The following is an 18,826-nucleotide window of genomic DNA, read 5'->3' on the forward strand; positions in this document are numbered from 1 at the left end:
ATGGATGGNGATGGATGGATGGATGGATGGATGGATGGATGGATGGATGGATGGATGGATGGATGGATGGATGGATGGATGGATGGATGGATGGATGGATGGATATTGATTACAGACATTTTTACTGCATATAACCCATAAAGTAAAACCAAAAGACAGAAGTAAACTTCGATCTATTTGACATAAACAGTGAGTTCAGTTTGAGCTGGTTCAAAAACTAAATAGGAAGTGCTATTTTGCTTTTATTCAAATTGTTTGGTGAAACTGTCTTCAGACTCCTTCCTGCTCTTTGCTAAGCTCCAGAATAACGCTGAACCCCTTACTGCGTCGCTATTTTCTATTCTGCAATGCACTGGGACCCACTGAGCTGGGAACAAAACCAAAAGACTCAAAGTGAAAGTTTGTGAAGTTGACTTTGCTTGGTTTTGCTTTGATAGTTCCCTTCCTGCCAAAAACACGGTTTCAAAGAAACACCACAGATAAGCCGAGCTGGACAGGACGCCAGCTGTCCTTTGAAATCAAACTAAGGAAAGATCGTGCTGCTAGATTTAGATATTTGGGAGCCTTAAATGTCCAAATTCCATGAGTGCTTTTAGTCCAGTGACAAATTAGAAACCCATTCAATAAATCAGAATATTACTGAAATCCCATTTATTTCACCTCAAACACTTATATGGATGTTTGAAAGCCTTTACTCCTGCTGATTACAGTCATTTTCTACTTACAGGTAATGAAACCATGTCATTTAAAATTTGAAAATTACACCAAAGCAATCAAAAAAGGTACTTTTAGTCTGATAAACGAACCTCATTTGAACAAATATTAAAATGTAATGAATGTGATTGTATAATAAAATGCAAATTTATAGTTAGCCAATTTTAGAAAGTGTGGAAATATACTTCTCTATTTTCTTTTCCCACACTCATCCAGACTCGCAAACAGAGCCAACCTAAGACATGTGCGATGTAAGCGGCTGCTTAGCGCGTTCCCCGCCTCCAACACCACCATGGGGCTCCCAAGAACATCATTTTATTTTGTAGCGTTAGTTCACACATTTTCCACATTCTACACATCTGTTCCAAATTTTAAAAACAAAAAACATTAAACCTGCTAACTTGTTTACTGTAAACTAAGCTTTTGTCTAATTAATTGAGCATCTTTGCTTGATTGCTACTCCTGCAAGATTCTAATCGATAGTAACTAGTAAAACCAAAATGTCATCTGCAGTTGACATTTAGTATGGGGGAGGGGAATTAAAATGTGCTCACTGCCCCCAAAATACTTGGGGACAACCCTGCCTGGAAACCCTTAAATTAACTTCCAGCCTTTTCCAGGCTCTAAAGGAACCCAAAGGCTTTTATTTTGAAAAGCAGTACTCCCACCGGTGAGCACAGACGCTGCTAAGGAGAAGAGAAGGATTTACTGTGTGTGTGTGTGTGCGTGTGTGTGTGTGTGTGTGTGTGTGTGTGTGTGTGTGTGTGTGTGTGTGTGTGTTTCATCCACGGCTGCATTAAAGCAGGAGCTGCTGCAGCTGCACACACACATCGAACTTCCTCCTCCTCCTCCTCTCTCTCGTTCTACCTCCTCCTCTCCTTCATCACTGCAGCTCTCGCCGACGGCAGGTCCACTGGATGGTGGAGCCCTCAATTTCCTCCCTTCATCATATATACACACAAACACACACACAGAGCGAGAGAGAGAGAGACCGACAGACCGACACACTCACGCAGGACCGCGGGATTGCTGTCCGGGCTGTAGTTCGGGACGCGCGGGGGACTCCACGCATTCTCCGGATTTCAGCGGACCTCGGTAACCTCAGACTCCCTCTCCATCTGCCGGACTGCTGCTTTTAAAGTGCTGGTTGTGTTCGAGGCTGAGCGACACAGAAAAGAAGAGCGGACAACTTGATTATAGGCAATTGAACTGATTAGATGATAGGCCTGATGTGGATTTGTCAAAGGTACAGGCGTTGATTTTTTTTATTATTATTATTTTTTAACCATGATCGATTTAAACTATCTATTGGCATTTTTTTTAAGTAGACATTCGTTAATTATGTTCCTTTGCCTTCCTGTAACCATGACATCATCTTCCTTTGATTTTTTTTTTTTTTTTTTCCTTTTGTACGCGCTGATGATGAAGCGTACACCGTCCTGTAGAAATGGATTATCACCTAATTACTTCTGCGGAACGCATCGTCCTATCGTGACACAACTGCAGTCATAATGTCCGATCGGTTTACGTGAAGGAGGAAGGCGGGTTAGATCGGATGTTCTGCTTGGTGTTACTGGTGGATTTAATTGTCTTGATGGTGTTTTTTTTTTTCTGCCTACAGATGAACCGCGTCGAGACGATGCGCTGAGACGCAAACGGCCCAGGCTCTCCGGTTGTGCGCTCATCCAGAGGCTGCAGCTAACGGAGAGAGAGAGAGAGAGAGGGGGGTGGTGGACTGCGGAAGAAAAGAGAGAGGGGAAGGGGGAAAAAAAACCCCAAGAGGTTTCTGATCCATAAAGGTTGTGCCTGACTCAAAAAGGAGCGAGTCTCGCCCCTGGAACTGGGGGCGGATCAGCGGAGAGGTAGAAGTCTATCCAAACGATGGCCACCCTACTGCGGAAGATCGGTCTGATCCGTCTGCACGACCGAGACACGGAGGACCCGAAGCACCACCAGGGCTCGCTGAAGGGGACCAAGGGGAACCAGAAGAACAACGCCAACAAACACTGTCAGACCGCCAACGAGACCAACCTGCTGAGCACCCCGGAGATCAAGGCGAGGAAGCTGGACCAGCAAGGCAAGGACAAGCAGGGCAAGGATGCGAAGGAGAAGCAGCAGACGGTGGGTGGAGGCGGAGGTGGCGGCGGAGGAGGAGGTGGCGGCGGCGGCGGCGGGAGCAAAGCCTCCAGCGCCTCCTCCGTGCCGCCGCTGGCGCCCCACCGGCAGCACTGCACCCAGGTGCGGACGCGGCGGCTGATGAAGGAGCTGCAGGAGATCCGGAGGTTAGGGGACAACTTCATCACGGTGGAGCTGGTGGAGGACAACCTGTTCGACTGGAACGTCAAGCTGCACCAGGTGGACAAGGACTCGGCGCTGTGGCAGGACATGAAGGAGACCAGCACCGAGTTCATCCTGCTCAACGTCACCTTCCCCGACAACTTCCCCTTCTCGCCGCCGTTCATGCGGGTCCTCACGCCGCGCCTGGAGAACGGCTACGTGCTGGACGGCGGGGCCATCTGCATGGAGCTGCTGACCCCCCGCGGGTGGTCCAGCGCCTACACGGTGGAGGCGGTGATGAGGCAGTTCGCTGCCAGCCTTGTAAAAGGACAGGTGAGCGGGGGTCGGTGGTCGGAGCGCTTCGGCGGCCCATCCGACACATTAATGATCTCTCGGGCAGGATGGGGGCAGTTCGGTCAGGAATTCAGGCGAAAGTTATACTTTGAATGTATTTTTTAAGACTAGAGAGAGCAAGAGCAAACCCTGGGGATTTATTTGTCAATCAGATAGTCAACCAGATAGGAGTGAATTATGTTTTAAGGATTTTTAAAGTGGGCGAGTACGTATTTTGATAACTTTATTAGTTTTAATGTCTGTTTTGTGTATCATTCAGAGACTGCCCCTTTATTTACTGTTATATTGCCCCCCTGGCCCCCCATCTGGTCGTTTCTTTTTGGTATCGCCAATTAATAAAAAGCCAACTTTAGTTAGAGTTTTTAAGGATTGGCCACAAGAAGGCCATTAACAATCTTGTGGAGGTACAACAAAACCCAAAATGTAATATCAGCAGATTTTCTTGGTTTGATTTTAGAGATGTTGGTTTATTGGAGTTGGAGCATTTAAGTTTGGTGAGTTCAGGTTGGAATTCTTTCACATATTAGGCATCAAGCTATTTTCAGACACAATATAGCCAAGCGGGGCCACCAAGGCAGGGCAAGGTGGGGGTCAATGGCCAACGCAAACCCTCCAGCTAGACAGTATAATATGGCGTATTGACATACATTTAAGTTTAGAGAGCACATGATTTAATAAATTACAATTATTAAAAACAGTTTCCATTGACAGTGGTTCTGAAATGACCTCAATGCAAAAGCTTTCAAAATGAAAAATCAGCATGGTGGGTAGTAACTGACAAACTTCCTACCTGACCTTTAGCATGTGATGACACTACATGATCACATAAAGTTCTGTTGTAGTTTTTCACTCTGGTGTGCCACTCAGATTATCAGGGGCCTCAACTGGCTACCTTGAGGCACCCCTGAATAGAATCCTTTGCACAGGTGGACATCCAAAATCTTCTGCAAGTTGTTGTCACATGTGGACCACCCAATAAACTTGGGATGGAACAGCAAAATACTGCATTTTATGAGTTATAGTAGGTTAAATAATGGTAGATAAAATGTTAAGAGGAAACTAAAATACTCAGTTCACATTTTCAAGTGTACTCAGAACATGACTCTGGGTCAGTTTGCCCCATCACCAATTTTGCACCTACTAGTTGCCATTTTCTTCCCAGATTGTACTGTTTACCCAACATTTCCTAACTCTGTATGTGCATATCACTTTATTTGTCACTGATTATTTAATTTAGCTTTTGTGAAGAGTTTATATGACATACATTTGTGGTTCAGATTTCCATTTAAATAGGTCTGTTGACTGTTCTGAAATTTCTTAGATTAGGGCCATTGTTCAAACCTAATTAACTCTACGTGACCCACTGATGGTAGATAATATTCACTGGATTCATAAAATCATATCTTCTCGTAGTAGATTATGGAAAATATTGGATAAAATCAGTTTGTTTTCCAGCTGCCAAAGTGGTCACGAACGTCTTGTTGATGGTTGTGAATTGGTGAACTTTCAGTATAATTCCTCCCACACCAGACGCCTCTATTATGAACCCAAAAAATTGAGGTATAAACTGGCAAAAGGGTGAACTGACCAGCTCATATGGTACGTTAGCAAATGTTTATTTAGCCATTTCGTCCATTTTTGACCTCAACAAATCATCATTTTATAGCACCAAAGTTTTTATAAAAGATTTTTTAGAAGAGAATATATTTTGGGCTGGGGCAGAACAGGTGGGTACGATATTGTGGCATAGCGGGTTTTCAAGAATAATAAAAAAGCACAAACATTTTTACATAAGTCAATAAATATTATTAGCCCAGCTGTTTTCCACATTCAGGGTTTTCTGAATGTTCAGGGGTTCCCACATCAGTGCAGATGTGGGAACTAAACTGAATGATTTATTCACCTAGATATTTATTTACCAATCTATAACTCAAAAATAGGCAACCAGCTTAAAATGAGGAGTCAGCCTTATTTCTGACAACTTTCCTCCGAGACAAATTTGTCTTAAAACCTCAGAATAGCATCACATGGGTATGATTTCACCATTACACTTTAAAATAAATCAAACAGGTTTGCTTGTAAGACACTTTGTGTACCTTTCATAGCTCAGTTTATTAACTCTAGGTTGCTACACACTACTCGGGTCTTGTTTCTCCTCCAAGCAAAAGCCAAAACTGTAGCACATTTTAAATTTATGTGACTTTATGGCAGCCATTTCATGCAGTGCATCCATGATGGCTCTCCTCTCATCACCTCCATAAATCAGCAGGGTTTGACTACAAAGACCCGCCGCCATGACACAGAAACATCCGCCTGCGGTTTCCCACAGCGTTTCTCTTGAGCATTCGCACTTAGCATTTGGCTAAAATAAAGCGATTTATTCAACACGTAACGATGGATGGAGAGAGAGGTGGAGGCGTAAAGACAGCAGCTATGTAGCCTACGGTTGTCCTCGGTGATTTAGGCTGACTGGATTATGTAATCTTGCCAAATCTGTTTTTCATATCCCCTGAGCGCTGGCAGCGGCGCCCAGCAGCAGCTCCGCAGTTCCGGTGAAAACGGCAGCAAGGACTTACGCGCTCAAAAGCTACGACGTTTCAAAACGGACATGTTTTTTGCAACGCGTTCACATAATTTCATGCCGAGAGACCGCTCTTTTTTAAAAATGTTCTCCCTTGCTTTGCTCCGAGTGCTTTGGTGTTGGATCTTACAGAAAGTGCCATGGAGACTCTCCCATCCTCCGCCCCCACCACCATCCCACAGAGCTTTGGTGACATAACGCAGCATTATTCCAGAGTCATCTGTGGTCATAAAGCACGTGTGTTCAAGAGAGGTCATGCAGAAGCTGTGCCCACTTCAGAGAGACCGAGTGTTTGTGTGCGTTGATCTTGACTTGCTGCTTGAGGAGATGAGCAAGCAACTCTGCAGCGTTCACTAATTATGGTACAGCATCTTCCTTCTTCTCTGCTTTGCTAATGGAAACAATATTGATTAATTATTCCTGTGTGTGTGTGTGTGTGTGTGTGCGCGCGCGCGCATTGCTTTGTCTCTTTGTTGATGTGTCTACATCAGCACTTGGGATGTGCTGCGTCCTGATTACCCAGGCGAAGCTTTCGCCTCCCATGCATCATGTCCGACCGAGCACACGGAGCTCTATATATACCTGGACACACAGGATATATTTATCTGCCCTTGGCCACAGGCTCCATGTGACAATAGTGATGCTGCCCATTTAGAAAGTTCCTGCCTATTTTTAGTGTGAGAGGATACATGCGTTGACACAGCGCCGAGTCGAGAGTCAACACAGTCCCTTTGCAAGCAGACGTACGCACGTTTCCACACGTTGATGTCTGTGGACAGACGGGTATCTAACTTCCGGTTCGGAACCCAATTATGTGCCCTGTGTCTGGGTAAACAACCACCTCCCCAATGGTGTGCAGAAAGTAGACACCTCCAGTCTGGGGAGCACAAACACAGCCGAGGTGTCTTCATAACACAATCCAATTTGGTAATCCGATCTGTGCTGCTGCGTTGTTGTGAGTGCACAAGTGTTTAACGATACACCTGTGTATGGAGTTGCGCAATAGTTAATTTGATACGGTGCAACCGGCTCCACTCTCTTGTCACTCTTTACTGCAGACAGATCCTAATAGAGTTTTTAAGTAGCACATATTAAACTCCAAACCGCTGACTCGAGAAATGTCAGACAGGCGTAAAGACGGCTTGGTGCTTGGATGAATGATTTCAATGGAAATTAAATTAATTCAGCCGTCACTGAATTTTTTTTTTTTCTTTGACTGCCGCATATGTTGGCATATTTAAGTACGTGTCAATTTGAATGTGCTGCCATTTTGGATAGTGTGTTTGTATTGGTAGTAAGAGGGTAACATTCCTCGTTCTGCATCCAGACAGGGTATGCTATCTTTGTATGATGGAAGCTCAATGCTCCTTAAACAGAGCGAGTGACCTCAAGTACCCAAATAATTATTGGTCAAACAGTTCAGAATGAGCTCAGTTCATAAATCTTCATTGGTACAGACTGAGCATTTGCATGGTTTGGCATGAGATAAAGTATAACACCTTAAGAAGTGACAGTTGTGTAAATTATGTAGCAGTGACACTTATATGTGGTGAATATGACATCCCATAGTTTATTTTGGTAAAATACAAACATTTGTGGTAGCTTGGCTTAGTCAGTGATCAAAATGCATGTGCTGCAGTATCAAATTCATAGAAAGGTGATGCTGAATAGCTGTTTCCTTAAAGCTACACATCTTTACAAACTATTGAAGCCTAAGGCTGGTATGCAATAGTTTGATGACAAAATTGCGTAACTGTAAAATCACTTAGTATATCTTTGTCAGATTTCACACAGTAAGTATAGTTTAGCTGAAGATCAGATCCCACTGTCTAAAACAGCCTCAAGATTTTTATGGCAATGATTTAAGAGTTACATTTTGTCATGGAGACAAAATTTTGCAAATTCAGTCTTGATTTTTAGAGTTTAACATAGTTGAGGCAATGTTGAATTGCATCAAGCTCCCACACCCTGAAGCCCTTCAAGGACCAGGGGTGTAGACAATGGGTTGAATGTAGTTGGTTTTCTTTTTCAATCATATTGCACTAAACACACTTCAAAATACTAAAAATGTAACTTCTGGATAAATGGATAGTGGTGGCAATAATCCTCAAGAGGTGATAGCGTGACTACAGTGTCTGATCAGGCTAAATTTAGGGCATATTCTGCCAGTTTTACTGCTACTCTCTTGACTAAACTGGATTGGGAAGAGGTAAATAAGAGTGCCTTATCAGGAAGCTACAGATGGTGTCTTTCAATAAAACTCTGGTTTTCCTAGAGGACCTTTACTCTCCAAACAACATTGTGTTGACATGTTGCAGAAAAGATGACATTGCCTTCCATCTAAATAACATTTAAAGTTGACTGAAAAGCGAAATGTGAATATGACGTCCACGTTTAAATGCGGTTTGGAGGTGGCAGATGCTTCGATCAGACCTGACAACCAAGTGTGACTTTTAACATGACTTAAAAAGTCCAGTTTTGACCAACCTTGCTTTGAAAGACGTCCACGGACGTTCAGGGTTTCAGAGTGTTGTTTTAAACAATTATTCTGAGTGGCAGGGTCAATATGAAAAGGGTTTATCTTGTTTTTAAAATTTGTAAGACACCTTGTGTCTTACTGTTTTCACAAGAACAATATCCAATTGATGATGTGGAAATAGAAGTTGAAAAAAATTACACTCTTTAGATGTTGTGTTTTTGATTCGCTTTTCATGCAATAAATTTTATTTCAAAGAAAACAGCTGTTTACCACTGAATGAGCATCTGACAGTACCATGGGGCTACTGAACTCGTGATGGAATCGATCCCCCTAGCTGTGTATCCCGACCCCAGGAGCACATGTCCGCATTATGCAACCCGACCTCAAGAGCTACCTCCCAACATGCACTGGGGCCTTCCCTGCTCTGCCCAGCCCATTGACTGATCTCCATTCACATGATTACCCAACAGCCACTCTACACTAGAGTGTGTCCCTTTCAATGAGCGAGCGCTTAGCTGAGCAGGATAAACACTGGCATGGCACAGCGTCCGCCTGCGGCGTTCGCTGAATCACAACACACACTGGCACGGGAAAACACACACACACACCTTGTATTCCACCTACCATCTCTTTCAAACTCTGGCTAATTATGGTGGATTTTGTTTAGGATGCAGAAACAGATGCTTGGCTTTTTTGTAAATTGGATAAATCAAAGCCTATCGACTCGAATCCTTTATCAGGTTAACTGGTGTTCTAATTCTTCAATAGTAAGACATCAGGAAAATGACAACAGGAGGCAGCAGGCTGTCATTTTGAGGCTTATTTGTTTGCATTGAACATTTAAATCAACATTTTTCAGCCTCAACTTGAGGCTAAGCAGGTTTTAAACAAAGGTAGCCCCATGTTGTTTAGGTTTTACATGATCAGATGGGCCATTTGAGAAAAAACGACGATGTCATTTAATGTGGCTTTATGAAAAGGAGGACCACAAAGCAAGTCCCCAAGCACCACTGCAATATAATATCTGTCTGAATGAATCACTCAGTGAGTCATGCATTTATTTTTCCAAAACAAATGACGTAAAAAAAAAAAAAAAAAACTCCTACTGTTTGTCATTGCGGTGCTAATAGGCTTCAGCATCATCTTACTGTCCACAGTGACACTACTCACCGATCTGTGCATTCACCTGGCTTCAATTAATGATTCAAAACTCCACATTAAAATGAATTGAATCGCCCTGATGGACTATCTAACTGGAGAATTAGTAGGCCACGCTTGGCGCTGCTGAGATGGGTTGGCGGGGATGTATGTGAGCGTCTCTAAGCCCTGCGGTGAAACGAGGCCACTGTTGCTACAAGAATGGAAACTGCAGCCCTAATCTCCAGATCATTCTGTTAGCACCTCATCCCCTTTTATCCGCTGCGTAGCTTTTGGCCCAAAATAGCCAAGCAGGGACATATTAGGGCACACTGATATTCCATCAGATGGCAATAGAATATTCCATGAAGTGTCTCACTGCAGCATGGTAATAAAGTCCTAAAATCAAATTTTAATTAACAGATTTTCACTCTCCAATTATCTATCAATCTATGAAATGGTGGTTAGCTAGCTAACTAGACTGTAAATTATACCATACTGTTAGTAAAACAAAGACACAAAAAGAACATACAAGATTGTTAAAAGAATGGCAGTTCTTTGAAAAAAGCATTGAAAACATATTTAATTTTTTAAAATTATCTCCAACTTTATTCAACTGCTTTGTAAAGTTATACAAGGCCATAGGAAGCATAGAGAACATGGATATTAGATACGTTCTCTCCACAATCTCATCATTCTCGCTTTACCGGTTCTTCGTTTACTTAATTTCCATGCATCCACAAACTATGCGTCAGATTTCCAGGACTATTGCTTATGAGGTAATTTGACACAAATTTACGTTTTGGAAATTGGCCTGAAAATGTGAACAGTTGCAGCTGCGAGAGAAACGGCTTGTTTAAATTTTAAAATGTGTAAACTTTTAAGGGCATAGAATGTACTACTTTAACATTCATTTTGTAGCATTTAGGGAAGATGCTAAATACAATATCTATGACTGTTTTTAGGGTATTTGTGTGGAATCTCTTCAAAATAATAGTCAGTTTTATGAACATTTGCATGAAGCAATATGCTCCTAAATGTTCAGTGGGTGGTGCATTTTTTTCCACTAAAACACCACCCAGCCCAGAGCATGTGGAGTAAATATTGGATTTTTCAGGCAAATTACAATTGTCAGATTTAGCTAAATTTTGCTCAAATAAGTTTCACTAGATCTAATACCCAACCCCAGTGTAAATGGGCCCAACTTAGTTCAGAAATGCACGATGTGTGTGTGAAGGAAAACCTTTCTAAATGAGATCCTTTGAGTTCACAACAGCAACTACCATAATTTAAAGTTCACTTTAAACAATGTTTCGTAAAAGGTGTGAAATAAAAGGTTTATGCGTAAATACGGCTCATATTTCAAAATAAAAGGTGCTACTACTGCCCTTCCTTACTGACCTGCTTACTATTCTGTTTTTTCTAGAAGCAGAGCTTTTCTAAACACTTGGAAGGTATTTAGAGAGCCAATTAACAGTTTCACCTCATCTAATGTTTTTCCTACCATTTCAAAGAACATAAAGATGCACTTTAGCAACTCATGAATGTAGTTTGTATTGAAGGTCAAGGGTAAGGGTTCAGGCTTAAGATTGTGTGGCAAAGTTACCAGTTTTGATTAGACATAAACATATTCTCAGGTGATCTTTGACACCTGGAACACTTTTTTTAATTTATTGTGGAATCACAGCTTAATTTCGAACACAAAATCACTAGAAAAGCAGAATACGTCATTGGAACTGTTTTCCCTACTGCGAATAAAAAAAATGGGTCATCAGAATCCTGCACAAAGGATCTGAACATGCTCTCTCTATCTGTTGACAGTTTTAGCTCTGCTTCATAGATGTTCAGATTTACACACTTTAAAGACAAATATTCAAACCAAATCTGTCTTTCTATACAATTGAGCACAAGAGACGTGTTTCTTTAACAACTAACAGAAAAATAAAACACTTCAATAGTAGTTTATGACCTTTCTGTGCGGCTTTAGAGTGACGCCTCCTTCCCTGGCTCCTGAACGTGGCGGGCAGAGCAGGAGTGCGCGGTGATGTGTGATGATACGAGGTTGCTGCTGCTCTGCGCCGCGCCGCACCGCACTGCAGCATGCAGAGGACCTAACCTCTGAGGAAATTTCATTAGTATCGGTTTCGGCGCAAAGACTCAATGCCACTTTCCTCTGCCAAGAAAAAAAACATGCCTGGCGAGGAGAAATGATGCAGCGTTCCTGTACTCCTACAAACAAATCCTATAGAAGAAAGACTTACTGTAACGCAGTATTATTTGTATTGTATTTTTTATAAATGCTGCTGAGCTTAAAGAAACTCAAAAGCGCAGAGGTGATTTTTAATACATGCAAAACTGTGGCTGCTGGTATGAATCAGAGCGTTGTTGTCATGGCCATAGATGTCTCCTAGCAGCACGGAGACAGTTGTCTCCTTTTCTGTTGGCCCGCCTACGCAGGCTTCTTCAGGGAAGACTTTAACGCCGCCGATAACAGCAGAAGCAGCAGCTCTCATCATTCTGCTGAATTTATGTTTCCCCCACGTATATTCTTAGTCCGGGGCTTACAGTTCGGTAGGTGAAAATGCATCAGCCAGACGATGCGACGCTTTTTGCACTGAGCGGGGGAAGACTTACTTTGTGCACACGTGTACAGCTTTTCCATCATTTATTGCAGCTGCTGCTTCTGGTTTTGGCTTCTGATTGAAGCTGACGTCTTAAAAGCTCGTTCTCTGCCTTTTAAACATTGATCCGGCGCCGGTCAGCCCTGCGTTCAGGCCGCCTGTTCTGTCAGCATCTCTCCCCCTGCGGCAGCGCATTCGCCATTAACTTCATCAATGTGCGTTGTGTGGGCTGTTTTTTTCTCTCTTTTTTTTAGCTTTGTAAATCTGGCTTGTGTTGCCAGGAGGAGGGAACATGACAACACTGCTAAACAAAGGAGCCATATTTCTTATCGACTGACGGCGTACAAGATATCAAATGCCAATGTTTTGACGTGAGCTGCTCTTTGAAGTTTGAACAAATCATTTCTTTTCATCTGTTTAAAGCTGAGTTTCTGCTTCTATTTAAATTGTCTGTTTCCATAAAGTGGTGTTAATTAGTAGTGATTGGAAAAAAGCACTGATATCTGAAATCTATTTTTAGATGGAATGAAAAGGATACGGGTCATTTCTTCATGTCGCCATTTTTGTAGTTTAGCCATTTTGATCTTTTCGTAGCTGAACGTCTGTTATGGGATGTTTCGTATTGATCATTTTGTATCAATATCATTTCTTTAGAATAGAGGTAAAGTGTGAAATTTGACCCAATTTCTCCATCATTGATGAAAATAAGAAATACCAATTTAATCAATGTTTATTAATTGGTTCTGATATTGGTGTATAATTTGCCTCTTTATAATTATTTCAAGGATGAAACAATAGATTTTATAGTTTTATATTTCACGTGGGAGCAAATTCTGATGAAATTAGCTTTTTTTCTTTAAAACTTGAGTGATCGAGTTTTCTGTGTGCAATTAACTTGTTGCCTCGTTTTTGTGTAAATGAACCACTGCAGAATGAATGAAAACCTCCCTGATAAATCATGATTATTTTAACGGTTTCCGACATGCTAAGGTAAACGGCTAATCTATTTTAAATTAAAATGTTTGGCCTGGTAATCAATAATGACAATAATTATTAAGCACGGCGTTAAGACCTCCCAGCAGCAGCTTTAGATCTAAAACGGCATGGATTCTGCAGCCTTGGAGCAGCAGCAGGTCTCAGGAGAAAACCTGTCCTGGTTCATTTTTTTTTTTTAAATGAACGAATCGGATTAAAACGTAAATCACATGTGTGCAAGTCTTAGCTTTAAATCATGCAAAATCCTTGTGTAGGTCTCCTTTTTTCAGATGATTATTAATTGAGAATTTCTTATTGATTAGCAATAGTGGAGGGTCTGATTTAACACTGTGATACTAATATCCTACGTCACACTTTCCAAACCACCTCTTCCCCTCTTTCTGTCTCTTGCAGGGCCGTATTTGCAGGAAATCAGGAAAGTCCAAGAAAGCTTTTAGTCGTAAAGAGGCCGAGGCCACATTCAAGTCCCTGGTGAAGACCCACGAGAAGTACGGCTGGGTGTCCCCGCCCATTTCCGACGGCTGAGTGTCCGGTCGCCATCCCTCCACCTGCCCGTGCTAGCCGGAGAGAAGAAAAAAAAAAAAAACAAGCTAGCCTCAACGCGCAAAACAACACACCATGCTAACTCAAAAATGACTCATCTTCACTTTTGGCTATTTCACTCAACGGTTTTTTTTTTTGGTAACTTCTTTTCATTATTATTGTCACCACACTACTACAGAAGCGTTTTGTTTTGTTCTTCACCGTCTTGTCCAGGGAATCTTTCTGCTAGCTCAGAAAGAGGCAGAAGAGCAAGGAGCATGTTCGTGTATGAATGTTTCACTTTAAAAGAAATCAGCTGGGAATGTGCGTCACTTCCATCGGATTTATGTTTTCTTTTTTTATGTGTTCTTTTCTCTTTTTTCCGCCCAGCACACACCTATCTACGTGCAGCCGGACAAATCGGATATGCGATCTTTTTTTTCCACCCATGTGAAAGACTACTGAATAAAGGAGACTCATCTTTCTCACCAGTCCTCTCTTTAGCACTGAACTGGCTACAACCAACCATTCGTGTAGCTCTCGGGTCATTTACATACAAATTAAGCTGTTAATGTTTAATAGATGGGCAGCGCACTGGCATTTATACCCACTTGTTCCCTCATTCGTTTTTTTTTTTCCCTCTTGCTTTCGACTGTGCCGTTGCTCACGGTTCAATGCAACATAACGATTGTAATTTACATGGAGCTGTGCTCTTACTCTTTCTTCTTTAACTTGCTTTGTTTCTCTTTCTCTTTCCTTCTCTTGTGGCTAAACTTAGAGATGTGTTGCGTAGATGGATTTTAAAAAAAGTCACACGTTGCTTTATGCAGAGACCCTGTATGATAAACTGAATGACAGTCAGTCACCTTCTTTCTTTCTCTCTCTGCGTTCATGTTAGCTTGTCTGTAGGAGTGGAAGGAGGATATAATTCCCATGATTTAGATACCAGATGGTACAGCTGAAGGCCGGGCCTCAGTGTGTGTGTGTGTGTGTTTACGAAGAGACAACCCTTTAAATGGTGAAACACGTGGCTAACTGCGAGCGACGCTACGACTTGAAGGGAGCGCTAATTTCTTTAGCTAAACCACTAGCCGTCTTGTCCCACTGTCTGTCATTACGTTAAACATGAGTGGAGTTTTAACCGTAAACGAGGTCTGTCGACCCTTCATGTAAAGAAGAAAATGTTAGGAGAAAAAAAACAAAGAAAGGAAAAAACTTTTAGCTCCACACAGGTGTTTGACCTCACCGTAACGTTGACGGTGACGCCGACGCCTCGAAGCGGGAGCTGCCGGGAGTGGAGTGGTGCTTTAAGTGAACGAATGCATCAGAGCTCCTGATTGATGCGGTGGGGAGAAAAGTAGGGCGGGGAAGGAAAGAAGAAGAAGAACTGAGGGAGCGAAGGGGAACTGAGCGCTCTTTGATCAATGCCGGCTGCTCTTGGGAAAATGTCAGGTGGCTTTGCAAAGCGGCTGAGCGACGGGTATTATTTGCTCTACCTGTTGAGTTCTCCTTCTTTTGAAAGGAGTTTCTAGGCGTCGGAAATCAAGCGTACAGTCACAGTATCAGTCATGGGCCTTCTGGGCAGAGCGTCCGCCCCTCCGTATGGTCCGGTTTGTTTTGCTACGTTCCAGGTAAATGTCAGAGGAAAGGCCGCTAATTGGTCTGACATTTCCGCAGACCGTCATTAGAAAAGACCAGCGGGAGCAGGAGGACGGAGAACGTCAAGCCTCGCGCTTGGCACTGACATATCGTCGCTTTTCTCTCCTATTTCGCTTTCGAAGCGAGGGAGCGGCCTGTTCGCGGTCTGATGTAGCTAAATGATAAGTTCGGACGGGCCGAATCGTGGTTCGCGGCGCCCTGCCAGCATGCCTAGGTGGGCCCCATGTGGGGGAAAGGAGGGTAAGGTTAGGTAAGGTAGGGTTAGGGTTATGGCTGACGTATGGGGATATATAAACCCCATATGGGTTTGTCTGCGGGTTCTACGGTGGCCCCACATGGGTTTGCCCATGTAGGGCCACAACCTACATGGGCCGTACATGGGTCTTAAATGGACAAACCCATGTGGGCCCACCACCATGTAGGGGCCATGTGGGCTGTGGCCCTATATGGGCAAACCCATGTGGGGCCACCGTGGAACCCGCAGATAAACCCATATGGGACCCATCTGGTCTGCCCTTCTTTTCCCCACATGGGGCCCACCTATGCATGCTGGTAGGGCGATAGCAAACATCCGTGAGCAAAAAAAAAAAAACGTCAACGGAGACAGAAACAGTGATACACCATCTGGTATGTGATCATGTTCGAAAGCGTGCTAGTGTTTTGTTTAGTTTTTTACGAGTTTGGCTCGTCAATACAGACAAAACTGTAATCTGAATAATTGTTACAACAAAATATCTCAAAAGCTGAGTGTTTGCTGGTTCCAAGAGAAACCTTTTTTGTGACATAGTTTAGACTGGTAGTTTGCAGAAACTAACTGGGTGAACTGACTATTTGTAATATATCTGCATGTGTTACGTGATTGGTAGCTAGCTACTGTATATCGTTTTTCAAGAAAAAGTAAGAAAACACAGAGAAAACAAAAATGCAAATGCTTCTTTTTTCTTTTTTTTATTTATATTAATATTTTTTGTTTGTTCTTCTTTTGAGTCCTGTACTGTATGGACTTTCTATTTCTTTCTAAATGTCCTGAAAAAAAAGTCATATTGTGTTACATGAAAGTTTGTGTTTTAATTTATTTGTGGTTTGCCAAAATGATTATTTGAAGCATGTTGCAGGAAGTGTTACCTGAAAATGAGAAGAAACAAAAAAAAAGAAAAAAAAAAGAAAAGAAAAAAAAAGATAGCTTATGTATTTGTGCGATAGGGGGAAGGTGTGTTTTCGTCGGGGGGTGAAAAAAAGATTATGGGAGTGCAACACATTCACTCGCTCCTTCCTGTTCCCCTCCATAACATCACCACTGCCTCTTCCCCGTTGGTCCTAATCGACACACTGATTTGGCTCGAGTATAATGCAGTCAACACAGCCTGGACGCAGGCAACCGTTAGCAACAGATCTAGGATCAGTAACTTCTCCAGAGAATCTGACCCGTGATCCGCTTACTTGCGAGCGACTTTTTTTTTTTTTTGTGTCCCACTCCTACCTTGAAAGCGTTTGGTCAGAAACCGAGGTCTTAAAAAGTTCAAAAGGTGAAAGGTCGTTGCAAGACCAAACAGGAATGTGCAATAAAAGTGACATCTTATTGAAACCCGACTGATCTGGTGGTTTTGTTTCTTATTTGGAGTCCCGAGCTACACTTTCATGCATTTTAATGACCCACTTCAGGTTGCTGTGTCCTCTGCCTGGCCTCCCCTGCATTGTCCCACTTTTGTGGTGGGTGGGGGCAGAGCTTAAAAACCCCCGTTGGTGGAGAAAAGGGCTGGAAGCACCAGTCCTCTGTGCTTTTATGAGCCGCTTTGCCCAGCCTGATGGAGATTTGCTGTTCCTTCTGTGCGAACAGAGCAGCTGTCTTACCATACCAGTCCATTTTAGTTGTTGGGGGGGACAAAAAGTCTTGTTTGCACAAGTGATGGGGGAGACGTTTTTGGACTGAATGTATAATTCAGGAACAGTGTGAATTATGTGAATTGCAACGATCGTATTCGAAACTACACTGGATTGGAACACCAAAGAAAATGATGAATGGTGTGTGCTAAAAGAACAACAAAGTATTAAAGTGTCTGTCTTGTTGGCAGTTGATTGTTGTTAAAAAAAAAAAACAATAAAAATGGCAGTTTTGTGTTTTTCATTTTTCAGTATGATAATCAAGTATTTGTAAAATACCGGAATCCTTAATTCATCTTTAACCCTCTTAAGAAATGAGGACATTTGTTTGTTTTTTACTCTGTGCTCAGTCGAGGGAGATCGAAATACTTTGATGAGGTTTTTTTTGTGTGTGTGTTGTGGTTTCAGGAACTGACAGTCTAACGGGACAACCTGCCCCCTAGCTCAATCACTGACCGACCGTGACATTTGCCATGCTTCTTCCTGAGTGTCGCGCTCAGGGGTGAAAGTAAGGGGGTACGGCAGGGTACCCCTAAAAGATGTCCTGCTCAGAGTCTGAGAGGTTTTTCCTTTACCAAACTTTTTTTTTTTTTTTTGCGTCTTATTTAGTGGAAATATTGATGTTGATGAGACTTTCTCCAAAATGATAACCTTTTTCAACCTTTATAGCTCCACTGTTGATAATGAGGATCTAACATTCACAAATGACATTGAAATAAAATCCAGTCCAACATCTGGTTTGAGGTGATTCCTCTGGAACCTGTTGGAGGAAAAATATCCCAACTTCAGAAGATTAGCTTTAACCTAACAGAGCTCTGTGGTTCCTCCTATCAGTATGAGAGTCAGGGTGAGGAGGCGCCATGTTAGGAAGAGAAGTGGAAGCTGCAGGATCTTCAGAACAATCAGGTCATGATGCTAGGCTACTGATTATCCCTCTGACTGGACACAGGATCAATAGTTTAAAAGCTAAAATTAATGGTTATATGCCAGACATGGAAAACTGGGATGCACTCCACGCCATGATGTTCAGAATTTAGGTCTCATGGCATCCAGTGGGCTGAAGGAAATACAGCTTTATTTTGTAACAATTCAAGAGCTACCCAGATTTTATATATATATATATATATTTTTTTTTGGTCATAGTACCCCCAAGAACCATACCATAGCATTGACTAATAAATGCTGGAAATAGACACTTGTCTTCCATGACCCTACAAGAATAATTGGGTATTGACATTGAAACTGCATGAATCTGTCATTGAGAAATTTTTTTTATCTAACTTTTAACTCTAGTGCATTTATTCATCTTGCAAAGAAATAACCCGGAATAATTCTCCAAAATACATAAAGTTAATCTCTGAATTCAAACCTTGAATTTCTGCTTCATCTTTAAAAGTGATCAGATTGTCTGGTAATCAGTAATCCACGACTTTGTTTCCATAAGGTCTACTTGTGACATAAAACAAAGGCTATTTTCTCCTAGCCACTCTTCAGAAATCAAGGTGCATTTCTAGTACAAATGTGCGCAAATCTTTGTATGTATTCTGCCAATATTGGAAAAAAAAACAAAATCTTCCCAATTACGGCAGAAATTAAATCACAGGT

At 42.2% G+C, this 18,826-nt stretch overlaps 1 protein-coding gene across 2 annotated transcripts; it reads left to right on the forward strand.

The window, feature by feature from the left end:
• Nucleotides 1–1,725: 1,725 nt before the first annotated feature.
• Nucleotides 1,726–14,880, forward strand: ube2ql1 (ubiquitin conjugating enzyme E2 QL1). 2 transcript variants are annotated; one of them, XM_008421430.2, is made up of 3 exons: nt 1,726–1,809; nt 2,336–3,324; nt 13,553–14,880. In XM_008421430.2, exons 2-3 carry the CDS (start codon nt 2,596–2,598, stop codon nt 13,682–13,684), a joined length of 861 nt encoding a protein of 286 aa, XP_008419652.1. In that variant the 5' UTR covers nt 1,726–1,809; nt 2,336–2,595; the 3' UTR covers nt 13,685–14,880. The 2 variants fall into 2 exon arrangements, with proteins under 2 accessions (XP_008419652.1, XP_008419651.1); XM_008421429.2 differs by lacking the exon at nt 1,726–1,809 and adding an exon at nt 1,873–1,960.
• Nucleotides 14,881–18,826: the final 3,946 nt, after the last annotated feature.

This window comes from Poecilia reticulata, linkage group LG11 (assembly GCF_000633615.1).
Source record: "Poecilia reticulata strain Guanapo linkage group LG11, Guppy_female_1.0+MT, whole genome shotgun sequence".
Classification (NCBI taxonomy): domain Eukaryota; kingdom Metazoa; phylum Chordata; class Actinopteri; order Cyprinodontiformes; family Poeciliidae; genus Poecilia; species Poecilia reticulata.